This window comes from Mesoplodon bidens, assembly GCF_964165515.1.
Source record: "Mesoplodon bidens genome assembly, chromosome: 7".
NCBI lineage: Eukaryota > Metazoa > Chordata > Mammalia > Artiodactyla > Ziphiidae > Mesoplodon > Mesoplodon bidens.
This window is the reverse complement of record NC_138164.1, coordinates 59,512,914-59,533,821: the sequence shown is the minus strand read 5'-3', so window position 1 is coordinate 59,533,821 and position 20,908 is coordinate 59,512,914. Positions and strand designations below refer to the sequence as shown.

General features: G+C 56.6%; 1 protein-coding gene across 7 annotated transcripts in view; it reads left to right on the top strand.

Annotated features, from left to right (window-relative positions):
• ARAP1 (ArfGAP with RhoGAP domain, ankyrin repeat and PH domain 1) overlaps positions 1-20,908 on the top strand; it is a 66,752-nt gene that overhangs the window by 24,238 nt on the left and 21,606 nt on the right. For 4 of the 7 annotated variants that reach the window (XM_081241308.1, XM_081241304.1, XM_081241303.1 and 1 more), the window contains 10 exons: positions 828-1,379; positions 12,911-13,080; positions 13,662-13,729; positions 14,342-14,472; positions 14,614-14,769; positions 15,299-15,368; positions 15,672-15,792; positions 16,199-16,401; positions 16,970-17,079; positions 19,484-19,683. In XM_081241308.1, the coding sequence (XP_081097434.1) occupies positions 871-1,379; positions 12,911-13,080; positions 13,662-13,729; positions 14,342-14,472; positions 14,614-14,769; positions 15,299-15,368; positions 15,672-15,792; positions 16,199-16,401; positions 16,970-17,079; positions 19,484-19,683 (1,738 nt within the window). In that variant the 5' untranslated portion in view covers positions 828-870. Of the gene's footprint in view, positions 1-827; positions 1,380-5,440; positions 5,777-12,910; positions 13,081-13,661; positions 13,730-14,341; positions 14,473-14,613; positions 14,770-15,298; positions 15,369-15,671; positions 15,793-16,198; positions 16,402-16,969; positions 17,080-19,483; positions 19,684-20,908 lie in introns of those variants that run through there. The other 3 variants (XM_081241305.1, XM_081241307.1, XM_081241306.1) reach the window with 3 other exon arrangements.

The following is a 20,908-nucleotide window of genomic DNA, read 5'->3' as shown; positions in this document are numbered from 1 at the left end:
GGATGTTGAGTTTTATCATATGCTTCTTTAGTATCTGTGGAGATGAATAGATAACTTTTTTCTTTTTGATCTGTTAATCACTGCTTTGCATCATCTGTTCCTTGACTCTTGCCAGGTCAGGAGTTCTTGAGTATTGGTAGGGGACCTTAGTCCCCATTGCCTAGTGCAAGGCTATTTTGAAAGAACAAATGAATGAATGGCCTTTCCTATACATTCCCCCCTGTCCCTCCTCGGGGGTGGGAGGGGTTGCTCCCTCACAGGACCAGGACCCCAGAGGCTGTGTGATGCTGGGTTGCCTCATCTCCTGGAGTCTTCTGCTTCCTCCAGGGGCATGGAGGTGGGGGTAAGCCTCAACCCACAGACTGGGCCTGCAGGGGGACCAGCAGTGGTATCCCTCAATCCCACGTATACTTGCTAACCCCTGGGCCTGGCCCTCAGCTGGAAACTGGCACCTCAGAAGGAATTGGGTCCTTGCCTGGGTCTTGCAGCGGGCAGGAGGGAATGTGTGTGCAGACATAGCCACAGCAGTGGCCAAGGCTGTGGATGGGGATTCGGGTAGTACCAACTCTGAAGGTCCTGGAGGGCTTCCTAGAGGAGCTGGATGCTAGGAGGCCACAGGGGTGGGGTGTCAGGTTTCAGGCAGTGGGAGAAGCCTGCGTGTTCAGAGACCAGGCAGTACCTGGCCTTGCCTGGCACATGGGACACAGGGGAGAGGGCTTAAATACAGAGCTTACCCATGGCATGGGAAAGCCACAGAGAATTGTTGACTAGGGACCTATACCTGGGCAACCATGCCTCTGACCCCTGTGCCCATGTATCTCTTCCAGGTCTGGACAGAGTCCTGCTGGCTGGCTTCTACTGACAGGAACCATGGCAGAGGCCGGGGATGGGGCCCTATCGGTGGCCGAGTGGCTGCGGGCACTGCACCTGGAGCAGTACACCAGGCTCTTTGAGCAGCATGGACTGGTGTGGGCCACAGAGTGCCAAGGTCTCAGCGATGCCCGCCTGGTGGACATGGGCATGCTGCTCCCTGGCCACCGCCGCCGCATCCTGGCTGGCCTGTTCCGTGCCCACACGCCCCCAGCCCCTGCACCCCGCCTGACCCCACGGCCCGTGCCCATGAAGCGTCATGTCTTCCGCTCACCACCTGTGCCCACCACTCCACCGGAGCCACTGCCCACGGCTGGAGAGGACGAGGGGCTACCCACTGCCCCACCCATCCCGCCCCGGCGGAGCTACCTTCCACCCACCTGCTTCTCCCCCACATCCACGTCTGCCCCAGACCCTGTGCTGCCCCCGCTGCCTGCCAAGCGGCATTTGACAGAGCTCAGCGTTCCGCCCGTGCCCCCTCGCACTGGGCCCCCCCGCCTGCTGGTGAGGTGAGTGGATGCCGTCCAGAATGGAGGAACATGGGCAGAGGATCTAGAGGGTTGAGGCGGTGGGGGGGGGCCTGTGGCCTTTGCCACTAGGGTAAGAAAGGCACCTTGGTGGAGGGAACAGCATGTGCAAAGCTCAGAGGTGGGAAGCGCCGTCCTCAGGTGCTCTGAGCAGTGTGGCTGAACTGTTGTGTTGCGAGGGTGGGTTCGTGGATGGCGCTGGTGGGACATGCTGTGAAGGCCAGGCGGGGAGCCCAGGGAGGTTTTAAGCAGAGCGATCGGATGAAAGCTGAGTACGGAAAGGATGACCCCGGCTGCTGGTAAGGTTGATGGGGGAGGAGGCTGGGAGACCAGTGAGAGGGCGCAGGACCATGTGGGAGGCCCCCGCTCAGGCTGTGCTAGTGAGACTGGAGAGAAGTAGGCAGATTGAAGTGAGAGGTCGGCCCTAGCATGGACAGGACTTGGGGACGGCCTGGGCATGAGCAGAGAGGGAGAGAGGAGGCGCATGGCATCCAGGTTCCCATCTTGGGTAGATAGATGGTGGTGCAGTCCCTGATCTGGGACCTGGCCGCAGGAGGGAGTTTGGGAGGAAGTCTGGAGTTCAGTTTGGAGCCAGGTGAATGTGAGATACTGGGAGACCAGGGTGCATTTCTCAAGTCAGGAGGTAGCATGTGGAGGAAGTGGGAGGTGTAGAATGAAGAACTCGTCCTGGGGGACGCAGCAACTGCCCTGGGCCTGGCGCTGGTGCTCCCGTCTTCCCCTTTCACACTGCTCCTGCCAAATGTCACCTGATCCTGGAGGCACTTCTCAGGCCACATCCTACTCACCCTCCCTCCTCCCCAGCACTGTTTTCTCCCCTCATAGCTCCTGGTACTCCTTGTTTTCTTGAGTTTCCTCCTAATTCTGTGGACACGCCATTTAACCTCCTTTACATATGCCCTCCCTTCCTGCCATTTGCTGGGGTGCCCAGCTTGGAGGAGCATACCCAAGTATGGCTGGATATGTGGGGTGTCATGGAGCTTTATTGCAGCACTTGGCCAAGTCAGCCTAATCTGGGAAGGCTTCTTGGAGGAGGAAGAGATGTGCAGAGAGAGGTCTCCTGGTCCCTGTTACTGTTGGGCACTGTGCTGGGGGCTTTGCCCACATGCTCTCATTTGATCCCTGCTCCAAGTGCTCCGGGGCATTTGTGTCCTGTTTTCAAGCAGAGAAACTAAGGCTCAGAGAAGGGAGGGGGTCACTGGTTGGATCCATGCCAAGTATATGCTAGGGGAGCCCCTGTGGGGAGGGTCTGGGAGGTTTTCCTCACCCAGAGAGGGGCATAAAGTAAAGGGGCCTTCAAAGCCAAGCCAGGGCTGTGGTGTTTTGAGATTTGACAGGTGAAAGCACAAAACGTTTATTGTGCCTTTCCCGGGTTCACACAACTGGGAGCCGCACTGGGGTCCCCCGGGAGCCTGGCTTGTCGCCCGGACTGGCGTTTCCTGGTGCCACTGCACCCTCTAGTGGCCACTTTCCTGCATGTAGGAGTAATTTCTATTTCCTTTAACTCCATCATTAGGATGGAGTGTGTGTCTGTGTGTTTGTCTGTCTATTTGCTTGTGTCTGGGGATTAGGAGTGGGTGAACAAGGGCAGGAGGCAGGTCCTGTCCATAGGAAGTTCACGAAGGCTGAGGAGGCAAAAACCCCAGTCGAGGAGTGGAGGCCTGGGTTCCTGCCTAGAAGGCAGGATACCTGAGCAGGTCCAGCTGGCTTCATGACTCTGATTAGGAGCTGCCCCTCTGGGCCTGTTTCCCCATCAGGTGTCCTCCTTGGCCCTCCATGGCCCTCCTGGTACTGACATCTGAATTCAGGAGACTTTCTGGGTAGAGCAAGAGTCCTATCTTCACCCCAGGGTACCAGGCCCCACTCTCAGATCCTCAGTCTGAACTTAGCCAACGTCTGGGAGAGGCCAGACTCCCATGGTCAGGAGTCCGACCCCTTGTAGCTAGAGGACCCAAAATTCATTCCGTGCTCACAGAATTTGTAGGCAATTATTCCTTGCAATTTGGGGCTGTTCCTTAGGGCAGAGTGGCAGGTGAGCTGCCAAGCCTGACTTCCTGTGTCCTGAGGTCTTTGACATTTGGAATTGTGGGCATCTGCAGTCCTAGCATCCTGGGCTCGCAAGGTTTACAAAGTCTTTAAAGCCCAGAGGGAGAAAAACTAAGGGCAGACAGAGCCTTACATGTGTGTAACAGGCGAAGGCTGGGCAGGTTTGGGGCGAGGATGCAGCCTGACTGGCTACCCTGTCCCCTCATAGCCCCTTTCTATGACTCCAGGCTCCGTGGTGCACAGTGGAAGACTGCTCAGCCTGGCCTGCTCCTGCCCCCCTTGCAGGAGTCCCCGCTTCCTGATGTGGCCTTCCTGTCCTTGCCTGCACCCTCTAGTGATGAGGGTCTCACCCTCTCAATCATAGGGCCTCTTACACCAGATCAGGTGGTGACTGAGGGATCATTTTTGCCTGGCTCTGGTCCATCACTGGGCTCCCCAGCAGAATTTGGGATTTAGTGACTCCACATGAGGGCATGCCTGGCCAGTTTGTGTGTGTGCACCCATAGGCGTGTGTCTGTCAGGGTAGTAGCGTGTATGTGTATTTTTGCATCCACACATGTTCTGAGGGAGGCGATGTATGATCCTAACATATGCACGCAGGTGGGGATTTATACAGTTTCAGTGGTGACTTGCTGTAGTGTGTGCAAATTTATCAAGGCCTCTGTGCACACATACATGTGCTCATGCGTACTGGTATTATGGGGACTCCCAACAGCGTGAGTGTATTTGTGAGTGCGTATGATGTGGGTGGTGAATTGGCATGTGTGTTATTTGTGTGGTGTGAGCCAGTGTGTGCTTGTGCTGCGTTTGCACGTGCTGCCAAGAGGCTGAGCCCCCTAGAATGTCAGCTCCATTAGTGCTCAGATGCTTGTCAGTTTCATCTATGACTGAATCCCCAACATCTGAAACAGTGCCAGGTGCCTAATAGGCACTCAGCAAGTGTTTGCTGTGTTCGTAAATAGATGAGGCCTGCATGAGCTTCTGTACTGCCGGGCGCTGAGCACATGTGCTGCCCACGCTGACTCAACCCCTAGTGGACCCTGGACAGTAGGGTTACAGGACACCCCAAATCCCTTCCCACTGCTCAATCTCTGTCACCCCAGGCCTCTTAGAAAGGGAGAGACTTCAAGGGAGGCAGGCAGAAAAGGAGCAGGGATGAGGTCCTCTCCCCTCTGTGCCAGCTCAGGACTCTCAGAACCAGGTTCATTATTCTGCCTGGCCTGGGAGGACCCCACTGCACCCTCAAAGGGTTTGCACACCCACCATCACTTAAGCCTGTCATAGGGAACTAGCTGACAAGTCCAGAGATGCTGAGAAACTTGTTCAAAGTCACACAGCCCAGCGCAGGGGAAGCTGATGTTCAAACCCTGCCTCCTAGCCTGGGTCTGTCTACTCAGCTTTAAGTCTCATAGATATGAACCCTCTGAGCCTGCTTCCCTGAGCATGGCAGAGAGGTCATTGCTGATCCAGGGTTCCAGGGTCACCCTGCAGAGCCCCTCCTAGGCTGCTCTGGGCCTCTGTTTCCTCGTCTGATACCTGTATGTCTGGCGATACCTTGGGAAGAGAGAGTATTTGTCCAGACGGGACAGCTACCAGCTAGAGTCACACTGCAAGGCCTCCCACCTGTGCCCTCGACCACCCTGCAGCCCAGCCAATCCATGGTCTTCCTGAAGGCTGATCACTTGTTGCCAGGGCAGAACTTGCTCCCTTCAGAGAGCCTCTTTCCCAGCTTCTTTGGGCCTCCTTGTGGGCGTGGGGAGGGGACAGCCACGGCCAGGGCCTTCTGGGTGTCCACTCTGTAAGGTCCTGCTAGATGGCACTGGGGTGGCTTGTCCACTCACTCCAGCTGGGTGGGGGGGCAGCCTGGGGGCGGAGAGGAAGTGTCTGTCCCGGGGGATTCTGGGTGACTTTTCTCTCTGTCTCAGTCCGTGTTTTCAGGAAGTGTGTGTGTTGGCCAGGGTTGCAGGGGGGCGGGGGAGGCGGAGAGCAGGAAGCTAGAGGAGACCGGAGCTGGATTCCGACACAGACACACACGTACACGTACACACACTCACTCTCCTGGACAGACCCACAGTTACACACAGGAACACACACTCAGACAAGTGATCACAGACACTCAGACCCAAATCACGGGTGCACAGATCCATGCCTGGACCCAGACACGGCCTCAGACATACCAAGGGAGTGGGGCCGGGCTGTCTGTGAGACCAGCCCAGGTCGGACACAGGCTGCACAGGCAGGGAACGGCACACGCTGGGCCCGGCTGACCAGAGCCACAGGAGTCCTCGGACCCCGGACCCAGAGGGCGTCAGAGGGTGAGCGAGGGGCCGCCTTGGGCTGGGCTGTCGGCCAAGAGAAGGGGTGAGGCTCCTCTGGCGGGCCTGGGAGGGCAGGAATCCCTGTCTGTCTGTCTGCCACCTCTCCGCAGGCTGGGTTTTCTGTGCTGGTCTCCTCCCCCTCCCTGTTTTACTCTCAGAATTTTCTGTCTTCTTTCACTTTCTCTACATTTTCTGATTTTCTCCTGCCCTTTCCTTTTCTCCCCTCTCTCTTCCCCCTCTCTGCCCTGGGCTTTCCAGGTCTCCATCTCCCCATAAACCTCTCTCCCGGGTCTGCTGGGAGCCCCCCGGGGCCTGTTTTCTGGGCTGCACAGACTGCTCCTCTGGGGGGTCTCTGCCCTTCAGGGATCTGGTGCTGATCTCGGTTCTGGCTCCCTGCACCCCACTGAGGATTGCCTCCAGAGGCTTAGGTGACTTCTCTCAGGGTCAAATTCAAGGGTGCTGTGGCTCTGGGCAGCTCCTACCAGAGCCCCCTTACCCTCCCCCCAGTCCAGGTGATAGGAAGGCCTGCCAAGGGCTGGCACTTAGCTGGCGACTTCCTATCCCTCCTTCCAGGGCTGGTGGTGTGGTGGGGGTGCCTGTGTCATTGGGGGACTCCCCCCAATTGCTGTGATCCCTAATGAGCTCAATAACCCTGTGCTTGGGCCACTGGGGACATAGAAATTCCTCTAACCAGGTCCTGTCTGTGTACCTGGCCCTGCCCTGCACCCTTGGCTCATCTTTCCATACGGCCCAGCAGACACCTGCACCTTCTCCTCCAGCCAGGCCAGCCCTGGGATGGGGGAGAGGGGCTAGTACAGTTGTGAGCCACCTGAAGGGTGAACTTCCTCCCCCCACTGCCTTCACAAGCCAGCACAGGGTCAGGCCTGGGAAGCAGAAAGAGCTGCCATGGGAGACCTGGGCCTCAGCCCTTTCCTGCCCATGATAGCAAGACTCCCAACTGTGTAAACTTAGAAGAGGGAGCAGTTTGGGTGGACTTCCTGGTGAAGGAGGCGTGTCCTGAGCACAGGGGAGTCGATGATCCGGGTCATCTGGGGATTAAACAAACAAAAGACTCCCAGCAGGATGTCTGGCACATAGGGGTTACTTAGCAAGTGGTAGCTATATTGTTCCAGGGTGAAGTACAAAGAGCTGGGTGAAACCTTGGTTTTGAGGGTGGATGCCAGGTCAGTCGGGCACTGCTGTATGGAGGGATGGAGAGCTGCTGACCTCCAGTAATCAGTGTGTGAGTGGGGCGATGGTCATTCATTCATTCAGAACACAGTCAAGGAAGCCCCCTCTGTGTTGGGTGTTGCTGTGGCATGGAGAGGGATTGGCCTGAGGGGACTCAACAGCATATGCAAAAGCTGAGAGGCATACCGCAGACATCACATCTAAGCAAGTGAGACCCCAAGAAGGGCTTTCTCTGCTGTGGCTTGGGCAGAAGTAAGGAGGACAGAGCTCGGAAAGCGCTAGAGGGGCTGACCCTTGGGCCTCATGATGGAGAAGGAAGGGCGAGGGCAGCCACGGAGGAAGAAAGAAACATAGGGCTGAGGCCTGGGCCCCAAGTAGGACGAGGAAGTGAGCAGTTGGGAAAGATTGCCCCTGTGGGAAGAGGAGGTCAGAAGAGGAGGCAGATGTGTCCAAATCAGAGTCTGATCCCACCTCTTGGCCCTGCTGGTGAAAATCCAGGAGCTGGGTTTGGGCTGGGTCCCTCCAAGGCCTGTGTGACCCTGTAGGGGGAAAGTCCTGATTCCAGGACAGGGTATAGGCCTGGGTCCTTGGTCCTCTGAGGTCAGTTCAGTGAAGCAAACATTGACAGATACAACTATACTGAGTGCTCAGAAGTGTGGGGACTGGAGAAGCCTCAGGAGGCCCCTGGGGCATGAAGGGAGGTGCAAAGTGGAGGGGGAAGATGTATGATTTGCACCTTTGGAAGGAGAAGTAGGAGATGGCCAGATGGAGTTGCGTTCCTGGTGGAAGGAACAACATATGCAAAAGCCTGGAAGTATGCATGTATGGAATGCAGCTCAGTCAAGGATGGCTGGAATGTAAGAGTGGATCAGTTCAAGGCCAGCCTGAAATATTCAGGCTGCTCCACTCTGCAGCCGTGCCCATCTACCCTTATGGTGATTGACATAAATAGAAAGGAGTGAAGGGAGAGCCAGGGTCCACCCTGGAGGAGAGGGCAATGGGACAGGTACCTGGCCCATCCTGTGGGGCCTGAGCCTCCTGCAGCCACAGCCGGGATGAGAAAGTTGTGCTGGTGACATGTGGCAGTTGGCTCTCCTTACTGAATTATCAGTGAGGCTGGAGGCAGACCAGAGAGGAACCTGAGGCTCAGAGGTAAAGTGACCTGCTTTGTAAGGACACAAACTGATGTGAGGTCTAGCTGGGATGCAAGCCCAGACCCACCTGGCTGCACAAATCTCATTTAGTCTAGGACAGGCCTGCTTACACCTGTTGCCCTGACATAGTTATTAATAGGGCCTCTTTTTTTTTTTTTTTTTTTTTTTTGCGGTATGCGGGCTTCTCACTGCTGTGGCCCCTCCCGTTGCGGAGCACAGGCTCCGGACGCGCAGGCTCAGCGGCCATGGCTCACAGGCCTAGCCGCTCCGCGGCATGTGGGATCTTCCTGGACCGGGGCACGAACCCGTGTCCCCTGCATCGGCAGGCGGACTCTCAACCACTGCGCCACCAGGGAAGCCCCAGTAGGGCCTCTTTTAACTGTCAGAAATGTTCTGGTTTATTTGATTAATTATATGGTCACTCTACTCTTACCCATTCTGGCTTGGGACCCTCATATATCCCTCAACCCGCAGATACAAGGTTCGCTGTGTGTATTTGCCCTAAACCAATAAAACAAACCTTCTTAGGCTGAGGGCCCAGGCTGGAGTGGGCCGGGCCCAGGCTGGAGTGGGCCGGGCCCAGGAGTGCCCAGATCCATATGTCACTTGGATAGAGGAGAAAGGGGCTGAAGGAGCAGAGAAGCCAGGAATGAGGGGCAGGGGGTGAGCAGCTCTGTGTGGGCATCCTGGAGGCTACCTAGAAGAGGCCCATTCAGCTGTCTTTTGAGGTACAGATAGGCTTTCCATGGACTGAGATGTAAGGAGAGGGCAGGGAGATGCAGGCAGGAGGAAGTGGCGTGAGCGAAGGCTCATAGGAGGGACCACTGAGTCCCTGCTCAGGTTTGGGGCTGATCTTCTGGTCTTGTGGGGTCAGAGATCAGTGGGGAACATCCCAGTTGGACCTTAGCCGCAGACTGGAGCTGGGGCTGCTCTAAGGGGTGTAGGCACTGAGTGGCCAGGACTCTGGCTGGGTTAGGGTCATTCTGTGGGCACTGCCCCTTCCCCTGGGATTTTCCCACATCCGTGCCTTCCTGATCCCACTTCTCCTTTCCTGGGCCTGGCTCTGACTCAGCATGACCTTGGTCCCCTGTGGTAGGCAGGCGGGGGGTCAGCTTGGAGGCTTCCTGGAGGAGGTGTCTAGAATGAGGTCGGGAGGCCCATGGGGCCCCTTGCTCCCACCTTCTTGGCGCATAGCCCTCTTCCTGCACAGGCTTTGCTGGGAGAGGAGCCCTGAGCGTCTGTTCCCCTCTCCTTTCTTACCGTGGTAACACGGCCATCAGAGCTGTGATCACATTTCCTTTTGGATGGAACATCAACCCTAGAGCTTCCTGGATCCTGAGTTGGGTGCCAGTGTGAGGAGACAGGCCTCAGAGAAGCCCTCAGATCCTGGCTGTGGCCTCCTCATTTGCCACTGGTGGTTGAGCTTTCAGCTGTGGTGCTCGACTTCCTGGGTGCAAATCCCAGCTGTGGGACCAAGGACAAATTACTTCGTGTCTCTGTGCCTCCGTTTCCACATCTGTAAAGTGGGAATAGCAATAAGCCATATGTTATTGAATGAATGAATCCATGTAAAGCACCTAGAAGACAGCTGGGAAAACACACACACGCATAATTAATAAGAATTAATTAATCCAGGTCTTCATTTATTTATTCATCCCTGCTGAGTGCTGGGCATACAGTAGTGAAGTAGGTGGTTGTGGCACTTGTCTTAGGGAACCCACATGCTGGGGAGCCAGGCCTCAGGAAGGGCAGAACCCTCTCATATGATCAGGCAGTGATGGGGGAGGACTGGGGGCCAGAGATGGGAGGACCGATGCCGCTTGGGCTCCGAGGATACTCTGTTGCCATCACCTTTGCCTCAGCACTGGCCCTCAGTCCTGGGGGAGGTGGGGAGCCAGGCCCACTCAGGCTGCTTGGTATTGGAAGGGCAGAGCCTGTCCCCCCTGCTCTGAGCCAGTCTCACTGGTCCTGGTCCAACAGCTTGGAGCTCTGCTGTCAGCTGATCACAGGCTGGGCCCCCAAGGGCCCCTTCCTCTTGGAGTCTGAGAGACTGTGTGGTCTCCAAGAACATTGTTCTTGACTAGCTGGGGGGCCGACACCGCAGGCCATGCCCTTGGGCCTGTGTGTACTCACTCAGCCTTTCATTTGCTTCTCTCCCCACCCTGTCGGCCAACCTATCCACCTACCCATCCACCCCCCACCCACCCATCCAACATGCTTTTGTTGCTCACTCAGCCAGGCCCTATGGGTGGGCTATGGGGATAAAGAGTCAAGTCCAAGGCTGCCCCTGCCCTAAAGAGACTCAGGGTCAAGTCGGGGAGACAGCCTAGTACAGTGTCCATCAGGGGGTCTTCGTAGGTCCAGCTAAACCCCTACCCTGGGCCCACTTGGCATCAGATTCCCTGAGAAGCATATAGAGAGGGAATAACTGGCCACCAGGACAGCAGCAGGTCTTCCTCTGCTGTGGTGTCCTTGTGGCAGTCAGTGCCACTGTCCACACATCTGTCCAGGAGCTGCTCTCTGTGGTCCTCCAGGGGACAGCTCAGGGATGAGGGATGAGACTCACAGCCAACAGGTGTGGGCGCCACCCTGGCTTAGAGAACTCTTGCCCCAAGGGGCCAATATGTCTTCTAACAACCGCACAAGTGTGGTTTCTGGTCCCTGCACAGGCTGTGCCCGGTTACGAGCCACCACACTCTGGGAAGTCCAAAGCTCCGACTTCTCCCCCAGGTCAAGAGACCACTTACAGTTTCTCCTAGTCTAGGTGCAGTTCCACACTCAGGCCACTTTTGCCAAAGGTACTGTTGCCTCAGAGCGTGGCTGACATCTCACTTTTAGCAGGTTTCTAGGGGGAAAGAGTTTTTTTGTTCATTCTTTACCCTTGGAGAGGAAGGAGATAGGGTGCAGGGTAATGTGGAAGTAGCCAGGTGTCCTAAGAAGCACCCAGACTGTGGAGTCGGGGTTCAGGTCCTGGCTTCGATGCTAGCACAGTACCTGGCACAAAGGAGGGAGGTACTAAAAAGCAAAAGTTACTTGGAATAATTCATCTAAAGCTCATATCAGAGGGGAACAGGGGCAGGGCCTGGAGGAGCAGGAAGGAGGGGTCAGGAAAAACTTTCAGAGAAGGGGCACTTGAGTAAGAAGTTAAAGAATGAATAGATGTTCTCTGATCAGAGACCAGGGAGCAAGGTATTCCTGCAGGAGGCAACAGCAGGAGCAAAGGCCTAGCTTCATGGCCATGCCCCAGCCCTTCCTTGCTTTCTCGGTGGTCACACACTGTCAGGCACTGCTAGGAACACTGGGGCAGTAGACCAGGCTGAAATCACCAGTGAAGAAAGTTGCCCACCCGCTCTGATGCTCCTCCTCAGCCCCTGCTGGATGCTGGCAGAGACAGCAGTTGGGGCCAGGCTTCTAGAGCTCAGGCACCTGTTCCGGCTGGTGGTCTCTGTGCATCCTGTGTGCTGACGCAGGACACGCCTTGTCTTGGTTAATCCTCCAGCCACCCTGCCACAACAGTTTTGTAGTCCTTATTTTACAGACGAGGAAACTGAGGCTCAGAAAGGCTAGGTGCTTGCCCCAGGACACACAGGAACTGAGACTGGGGCAAGGTTGAAACCCACGTTTCTGATGTCCTTTGGAGACACTCAGCCTGCAGGAAGCAGTGCGATCTGTGCTGAGACAGACAGACAGGAGCACTGTGGCCGTGGGAGTTCAGGCACCTTGAACCTGGCCTTGGAGTCAGAGAAGGCTTCTGGGGGGAGTGATAGCAGAGATGAAAAGTGTGGTGGGTTCAGGTGAGTTTGAGGGGTCCCGGGGATGGTGAATATTCAAGACAAGAGAGAAGATGGTCTTGATCCAGAGACCCACGGCTCACGGCCTCAGGACTTGGTTTCTAAGGCTCTGGTCTGTGCCCTTGGCCTCGATGCCCATTTCAGTCCTGCGCCATCCATTCTCCAACAAACGCCTTCTTATCCTTAAAAGCTCAGGTCCAGGGACTTCCCTGGTGGCACAGTGGTTAAGAATCCGCCTGCCAATGCAGGGGACACGGGTTCGGTCGCTGGTCCGGGAAGATCCCACATGCTGCGGAGCAACTAAGCCTGTGCGCCACAACTACTGAGCCTGTGCTCTAGAGGCCGTGAGCCACAGCTACTGAGCCTGCGTGCCACAACTACTGAGGCCCGTGCGCCTAGAGCCCATGCTCCGCAACAAGAGAAGCCACTGCAATGGCAAGCCCGCGCATCGCAATGAAGAGTAACCCCTGCTCGCCTCAACTAGAGAAAGCCCATGCACAGCAACAAAGACCTAATGCAGCCAAAAATATAAATACATACATACATACATACATACATACATAAAATAAAATAAAATAAAATATAAATAAATAAAAGCTCAGGTCCAGCCTTCCCTGACTCCCAGGCTAGGATGCACACCACCCCCCACCCCTTTCTGGTCTTCCTCTCTCTTTTAGAGTGCAGACCCAGTGGGTACATGTGGCTAAAACTTAGCACTTTGGGGACAGGTGACCCTGTCCCAGCAAGGCAGGGCCAGCTCATGAAGCCAAAGAAGGTACCTGCTCTGGAGAGCTTGGAGGGTTTGGGGCAGGGGAGTGAGGCAAGGAGGGCTCTGTCTGAGTGTGTGGAACGAATGAGTTGTGCTGCTGCTCCTGTGAGCTGGGGGGCGCAGTGGGTTTGAGTCCTGGTTCTGTCACAGTGTCGCTGTCACAGTGTCGCTGGCGCAGTGACTCAGCCGTAGTGAACTTGATGCCCAACTTCTGGTCTGTTCCCAGCCTTCCTGCCAAGGAAGAAGAGTTACTGTCACGACCACCATCATTCCCTCCCCAGCCAGAGCCTGAGGAGCCCCCGGCCCCCTTCCCCCGGGGGCCTCCCCAGCCCCCATCTCCACCTCCCAGCCCCCCAGAAATTCCCCCGAAGCCTCTCCGCCTGCTCCCGGAGTTTGGTGAGTGCCGTAGCGAAACATGGGGCTCTGGGTGGGTGGCCTGGGATCAGGGCTGGAGAGTCTGCAAGGGCGTAAGGATCGTGCTCCCCTTTCTGTTGGGCCCTGCCACCGACCCACTATGTGGCCCTGGACAGGTGAGCATCCTTCCCTTCACCCTCAGAATGGAGACAGCACCCAGCTCTCTGACCTATTGACTGTTAGGTGTGGGCAGATGGCAGACTTCTTGATTTGCCCGTGGTTTGAAGTCTGGGACTGTTTTCCACGGTCATGGGCAGTTTGCTTTTCCTTGGATTCTCCACTTTTTCTTGTCTCGATTCTTGTTGCTTTTTTTTAGCCTTTTTAATACAGTCCCTACCCTGACCCCCAAGACTGCTGCCCAGTCAGACCTCCCTGTGATGGCCTGGCCTCTCCTTTGGCCGCCCTCTAGTGCTGTCCTGTGAAGCCCCGAGAATATAAATAGCACTTCCTGTCCTTTGTGCCTTTTTTTGAAAGCCAAGCCAGGGTGGGGCAGGGTCTTTCTTAGGCTGGGGGAGGCCAGGCTTCTTTGCCTCTGAGTCTCCCCCTCCCCTCTATCTCCCCAGATGACCCTGACTACGATGAGGTCCCAGAGGAGGGGCCGAAGGCCCCAGCTGCCGTGATGACCAAGAAGGTGGGTCAGGCAGTGGTTAGGGTTTGGGCTGTCTGCCTGTCAGTGTGGAGGGTGGGCTACCCAGGTGCCTTTCAGACCCTGGGGACCACCAGATAGAGAGTAGGTAGCAGGCTCCCTGGAGAGTTCCCTTCTCCTTCACTGCCTTGCTCTGTGGGGGTCTGGGGGCTCTGGTTTGTGGCTCCAGATCCAGTCTTCAGCTGCATCTGGATGGCTGTGTGGCCCCTTCTCTCCCTTGGTGTTTGGAGCACATCTGTCTTGGGGTGTCTGTCCCTCTGTCTTTGTTTCACTTTCTGTGTCCCCGTGTCACCCTCTCTCTGAGTGCCTTAACTCTCCATCCATGTGTCTTTTTCTCTTTCCCTTTATCTTTCTGTCTTTGTCTCTCACTTGGGCCCGTGCCTGCACTGGTTTTCTCTGTCCCTGTGACCCCGTCTCCCTGGGTCCCTGTGCAGACTGCTGGGGGCTGGGGAGGAGAGAAGTATGAGGAAAGAGAAGTAAATGTGCAGAGTTGTGTGGGTCCAGGATGGAGTGGACAGAGGTGGATGGGGCAGCCCCTAGTTGGGTGTGATCTGGGACTTGGAGGGGAGCATGACACTGAGCGGGTCTGGAGAGCAGGAGGAACCCCCAGTGAGCCAAGTCCCTCGGGCCGTGCGCGTGGCCAGTCTGCTGAGCGAGGGGGAGGAACTGTCCGGGGACGACCAAGGGGATGAAGATGAGGATGACCGTGCCTACAAGGGCATCCCCAAGTAAGCGTCCTCTTCTCTCAGGTGGTTCTCCCACCCAGCTATCCTCCTTCCCCAAGCCCGGCCCAGCCTCTCCATCTCCTCCGCCCCCACCCCATGGGAGCCCCCACTCTGGCCTCCTCACTCCCTCTCTTCTCCCCCCAGTGGTGGATGGCACACCAGCAGCCTGAGCTCATCCTTGCCCAGCAGCCTCCTGATCCCTGATCTCCCACCGTACCCCATGGACGGGCTGCCTGTGGGCCCCACCCCCAGCCCACCAGTCATCAAGGCTGGCTGGCTGGACAAGAACCCACCGCAAGGGTGAGTGAGGCCTGTTGGGTCCTATTGGTGCTCTGCATGGTGTGGGCTCTAGTATACTGGTATCGCGGATCAGAAAACCAGAGGGGACAAGGTTATTGGAGCAGGTCTCCCTCCAGGCCGACTGTAACCGCCGATCATCCCCACCAGACCTATACTTTATTACCCTTAAAACTGAGAAGTCCTTTCTCTGGCAGTCCAGTGGTTAAGACTTTGCGCTCCCAATGCAGGGGGCACAGGTTTGATCCCTGGTTGGGAAACTAAGATCCCTCATGCTGCACAGAGCAGCCAAAAAAAAAAAAAAAAAAAAAAAAAAATCCCGAAACTGGGAAGTCCTACTTTGAGTCTGACTTCAATCACTCTTGCTGTAGGTAAAGTTCATCGTCTCAGTGACCACTTGGGATCCTCCCTCCCTTGGACCTGTCTGTTCCTAACTTTGTATGTGGCTTCCAGAGGGGGCTAGGGTGATCCCAGAGCCTCTCCCTAATTCCCAGTCCTTTGCTCTGTTGTCCCTCTGCCTCTGCCTCTCCAGATCTTATATCTATCAGAAGCGATGGGTGAGACTGGATACTGATCACCTGCGATACTTTGATAGTAACAAGGTGAGGCCCGTGTTAGTCCGTGATATGACCCTGCTTCAGCCTGGTCTTGGGTTGAACCCCGACACAGGACCCAGGCGGAGTCTGTCCCTAGATGAGTCCTCACCAGAGCTGTAGTGTGACTCCTTGAACTGTGTCCTCCTGGCCCATTGGCCAGCCTTGGCCTTGGCCAGGGTTGGTGTAGGGGCTGTCACCACCTGTGGGAGGTGGGGCTGCAACCTTCATTTCAACAGAGGTTGAGGGAGTCAAGGAGGGGCTGGGCCTCTGTGGGCCTCACCCCACAGTTGGCTCCCCTCTCTCCCCCAGGATGCCTACTCAAAGCGCTTTGTCCCTGTGGCCTGCATCTCCCGAGTGGCTGCTATTGGGGACCAAAAGTTTGAAGTGATCACGAACAACCGGACCTTTGCCTTCCGGGCGGAGAGTGATGGTAGGGAGGGGGGCAGGAGGAAGACTGGCAGTTTGGCTTGAGAAGTGAGGGAGGGGAACCAGGGCACGTCTGCTCCCTCCACATCAAACCAAGAGAGGAGTCAACCCTCTGTGAGGTGGGGGAGGGGAGGGCCCCCTCTGACCAGCTTTATGCTGAGTCCTCAGAACCATACATCCCCATTTACAGGGGAGAAGCAGGCTCAGAAAGGCCAAGCGCCTTGCCCACCCTAAGTGGCACAGCTGGGATTGGAGCCTGAGCTTGTCCAAGTCAGAGAACTTAGAGATAGGTGGGCCAGTCTGGGCGGGCTTTCTGGCAGAGGTGTTGCCTGAGGGGCCTGGAATGGGGAACCCTTAGGGGGATCCCTACCAGGCTGAGCTGGGGCTTACCCCTTCCCCTTTGCCTGCAGCGGAGCGGAAGGAGTGGATGCAGGCCCTGCAGCAGGCAGTGGCTGAGCAGCGTGCCCGGGCCCGACTGTCTAGTGCTTATCCGTTGGGAGTTCACGGCTCAGAGCCCCCTGACCATGCCGGCAGCCTGGAGCTACGTGGCTTCAAGAATAAACTCTATGTGGCCGTGGTTGGGGATAAAGTGCAGCTTTACAAGAACCTGGAGGTGCGACTGGTCAGCCAGGCTGCTGAACTTCTCCTGTGCCCCCTGCCCACCTAGTCCCTTAGCCCTGCCCCCAACCCACCTGGTCCTTCAGCCCCAACCCCTGCCCACCTGTTCCCTCAACCCCACCCACCTGGTCCCTCTACCCCACCCACCTGGTTCCTCAGCCCCTCAGCCCCACCCACCTGGTCCCTCAAGCCCCCACCTTCCCTAACCTGGTCCCTCAGCCCTGCCCACCTGGTCCCTCAGCCCCGCCCTTTCCCTTTCCCCCTTCCCGTGACCCAGCTCTTTGCCTGCCCCCCTTCCTGCCCCTAGTTCTGACCCCTCTCCTGCCTGGTCCCTGAGCATTACCCTCCCATCACCGCCCTGGCTCTTGCACCTCTTACTTATTGCTACATGGCCTCTGATCAAGGTCCATTTACCCATGCCCAGATTCCTGAGCCCTCCCTTACCTCCTTCCTGGGCACTTTCTGGTGCCTAAAGTACCACCTCCCCCTCCTCTCTGCCCCCTCCCTGGGCCTTGAGCCCCCCCACTCAGGCCTTGCCCTCACCCCTTCCCACCTACTGCCAGGAGTACCACCTGGGCATCGGCATCACCTTCATTGACATGAGTGTGGGCAACGTGAAGGAAGCAGCGGACCGACGCAGCTTCGACCTCACCACCCCCTACCGCATCTTCAGGTGAGCCTCCCTCATTGTTCACCTGCATCCTCACTCCCTCCCAGTATTTTCTTCTTGCATATGTAGGAAGCTGCCCCTTCTTCTAGGATGGATTTCTCCCCTCTCTTCCCAGCCCTACCCACCCTGCTGGGCCTTTACCTTCACTTGCTAACCTGCTCTGATCCCTTCCTTCTAAGAAATCTCACTTATACCCCACCTCCCTCTGTCCATCACTGTCCCCCCTTCCCTGCCACAGTGCTCCCACATGGGCTTTCTGTACCGCCCACTCACCCTGCTATCCCCTCCAGCCTGCCCTGCTCCCTCAGAAGTGCTTGTCTGTCAATAATAGTTGCTTGCGATCAAAGGCTGCTCTTCACTTCCTATCTCGTGCCCATCCTGCGTGCTTCTCCCTGAGCCTCCAAGACTCTACCATCTTGGTTTCCTCTGACCTCAGCCATCCCTCAGTGGTCTGTCTCTGTCCTCTGTCTTCTACCTGGACGGACTCGCCCACTCCCAGGCCTTCAGCCACTGCCTCTGAGGCACTGTGCCATGCCTGGGTTTAAATCCTGTGCATCAGCTCAGCTGCCGTGACGGAATACCACAGACCCGGGGTCTTAAACAACAGAAGTTTATTTTCTCACAGTTCTGGAGGCTGGAAGTCCAAGGTCAAGATTTTGTCAGGGTTAGTTTCTGGCGGGGTCTCTCCTCCTGGCTTGTAAGTGGCCGCCGCTTCACTGTGCCCTCACACGGCCTTTCCTCTGTGCACATGGAGAGAGAGAGAGATGTCTGGTGTCCCTCTTTTTATAAAGAAACCTGCTCTTAGGACATTATTTAACCTTAGTTACCTCCCTAATGGCCGTATTTCCAGATACAGTCACACGGGGGTTTGAGACTTCAACCTGTGAATTTCAGGGGGACGCGATTCAGTCTGTAACATCTGGGGTCCATCCCTGGGTCACTGCATGACCTGGGCAAATCACTTGGCCTCTCTGCGCCTCAGTTTCCTTGTTTGTGAGGCAGTCTCTGTAAAGCTGTATCTGATACAGTGTGCGGTGACTGCTCAGTCTAAATGGTGTCACCCCTCCTCCAGCATCGTCTCCTTTGCCCTTAGCTCACATCTCTGCCTCAGGGTCTTCCTCCTGGTTCTGTGGACGTTTTCCCCCTTATATTCCTCCCCAGCTCACTGCTCCTCCTTGGGCCCCACCTCCACCCATGGGGACCCCACCTCTCCTGCTCATTCCTGTGCAAACCCATCACTGCCCCCGTCTTGCCTCCATCACTCCCTCACCTCCGTCTGGCCCCTTTCCTGCAGGCCCTAGGTCTGTGGGCCCTCTGGCCTGGCACCTGCCTCTTCACCCTTGGGCTGCCTATCTGTGACCGTCAGAGGATCCTTTTTGTTGAAAGCCAAGTTTGTATTTGTTCATTTCTTAGATTCGTAGTAATCTTTGATTGACGTCTGTGGCCTGAGATTCTTTGCCATCCTCCTTAACTACCACAGAACTGTAACCAGCCACTTTCTCTGGAGTTTTCCTTCTCTGTCAGCTTTCCAGAGCCCTGCCCATTTCCCTAGATCCTTGTTGTCATGGACCTTAATCAGGTTGATTTGGTGTTTGGCTCCAAGGGCCTCCACCAGCCTGGTGTGCGTGGGCTCCCCCAGTTGGACGCAAGCATGCAAGACGGGCTTAGCACTTGGCTGGGGCCTTGGCAGCTTGGCAGCCTCAGCCTTCGTGGGCGAGGGTGGTCTCAGCACCTCTTGTAAAGCAGCGTTGACGTCCATTCCATCTCCAGCAGCAATGCCCTCCTTGGCCATGGCAGTGGTGGAGCCGAATCTTGAATGCACACATGTGACTTGGTGGCAGCAGGGAAAGAAAGAGCTGGAGGGAAAACATCTCTGTGTCCCTCACCCCCCTGAAACCCTCTGTGGCTTCACTACTGTCCTCTGGGTGCACCCTGACCTCCTCTGCATGGCACAGGCTTGCCTTCTCTGTCTCCCAGTTTCTTTTCTGCCAGTACCCCCATCCTGCCCACAAGGCCTGGAATGCCCTGTGTGCCCTCCTGTCCCTTTGCACATGCTGTTCCCTCTGTCTAGAACACGTTTCTACCTCTTCACCTGGGTAAGCCCTCCTCATCTGTCAAGGCTTAGCTCGGACACCATTTCTTCCCAGCAGCATTTTCTACGCCCTGGGCAGGGCAGAGCCTCCTCTGGCCCCTCCGCCCCCAGCCCTCGTTCACACGTCTCTCAGGTTTGGGGTGTCCTTGCCTTTGTCCACGCCCACCCTCCCCACAGACCCTGGGCGCCTGCCTCTTCCGACAGTCAGCTCTCAATGCATTATTCACCCCCCTTCGTGCTGTGCCCCCTCATGCTGCCCCCAAATCCCTCTGAGTCCTTTCCCACCAGTCCCCTACCCCACTCCTGTGTCCCCAGCTTCTCGGCCGAATCGGAGCTGGAGAAGGAGCAGTGGCTGGAGGCCATGCAGAGAGCCATTGCCGAGGCCCTGTCCACCTGGGAGGTGGCCGAGCGCATCTGGGCCGTGGCCGCCAACAGATTCTGTGCCGACTGCGGAGCTGCCCAGCCTGAATGGGCCTCCATCAACCTCTGCGTTGTCATCTGCAAGTGCTGTGCAGGTGTGTAGGGGGGTTGGGGTGCCAGACCAGGGCAGGACAGGGCTGGGGTGTTGAGAAGGCAGGTGGTCTGTCTGGCTGGTGGGGCTGGAGCGAAGGCAGTATCAGAGAGCATCATTTATGAAGTTGCACCTCTGTGTCAAGCCTTTCCCACCGTGATTAACCTGCACGGCAGGGATTCAACTTCTCACGTCATGCGTGGGGACACTGAGGCACAGAGAGGGAAAATGGCTCCTTCACGGTCACCTGGCAAGTAAGTGAGTCTGGAGTTGAGCCCAGGCCTGGTGGAGTCTAGCACGGCTGTCACATCAGAAGAGCGGAAGTAGGCCGGGTCTGGCAGGGCTTTGCGAGCAGAGGGAGGAGCTGGTGTTTCATCCAGAGGGGGATGGGAGGCAGGGACGGGAGGGACGTGGTCAGATTTGCGCATCCGACTCTGGCTGATGGGTGGAAGCTGCGTCAGAGCTGGTGAGACTGGAGGCTAGTGAGGAGACTGCTGCCGGATCCACGAGAGAGAGGAGGTGGAGCCTGGTCCCAGAAAGTGAGCATTTGAGAGGCGTTTAGATCTATGGAGGAAGAGTCCCGGATCATACGCGGAGGATGAGAGAGAAAGAGGGTGGAGCCTAAGATACATTCGTCTATTCAACCAGCGTTTATTGAGGGTCTGTGCTGGGCACTGTGCCAAGTGCTGGGAATTCGGCCCCACTGGGAACAGTCTTGGGTGGCTGGAGGTGGGGACCCAGGGGTGGAACAGTTCTGGGAAGTTGCTGTGGGACATCTAGGTCAAATGTCTAGGAGGCCTTGGGCTATGAGGGATGGGTGTGGAAAGCGATGACTCCATTGGAGACCAGATTAGGAAGGCATAGGCTCATGGGAGGAGTGAGCGTGTCCAGAGCGGATGAGATGCTCCATAGGAGGTTGCAGAGCGAGGTGAGGCCTAAGCCAGAGCCAAGCAGTGCCAGGCACTCATGGTGCCCCCAGCCCAATCCCTGCTCCAGGGGTCCCTTGTGGGATCTGTAGCTGAGCAAGGCTGCATCTTTCCAAGCCCAACTCCCCCCTCCCCTTTCATTTCACAGAGATTTATTAAGCGCTCACTGTGTGCCGGGCTTTGTTCCAGGCACTGAGGCTAGACCCTAAAGCAGGCAGTCAACATTCCTTCTCTCGGGCAGCTTACATTCTGAGGGGAAGGGGCAGAAAATACATACACAAACCAGTAGAAGTATCAGGCAGT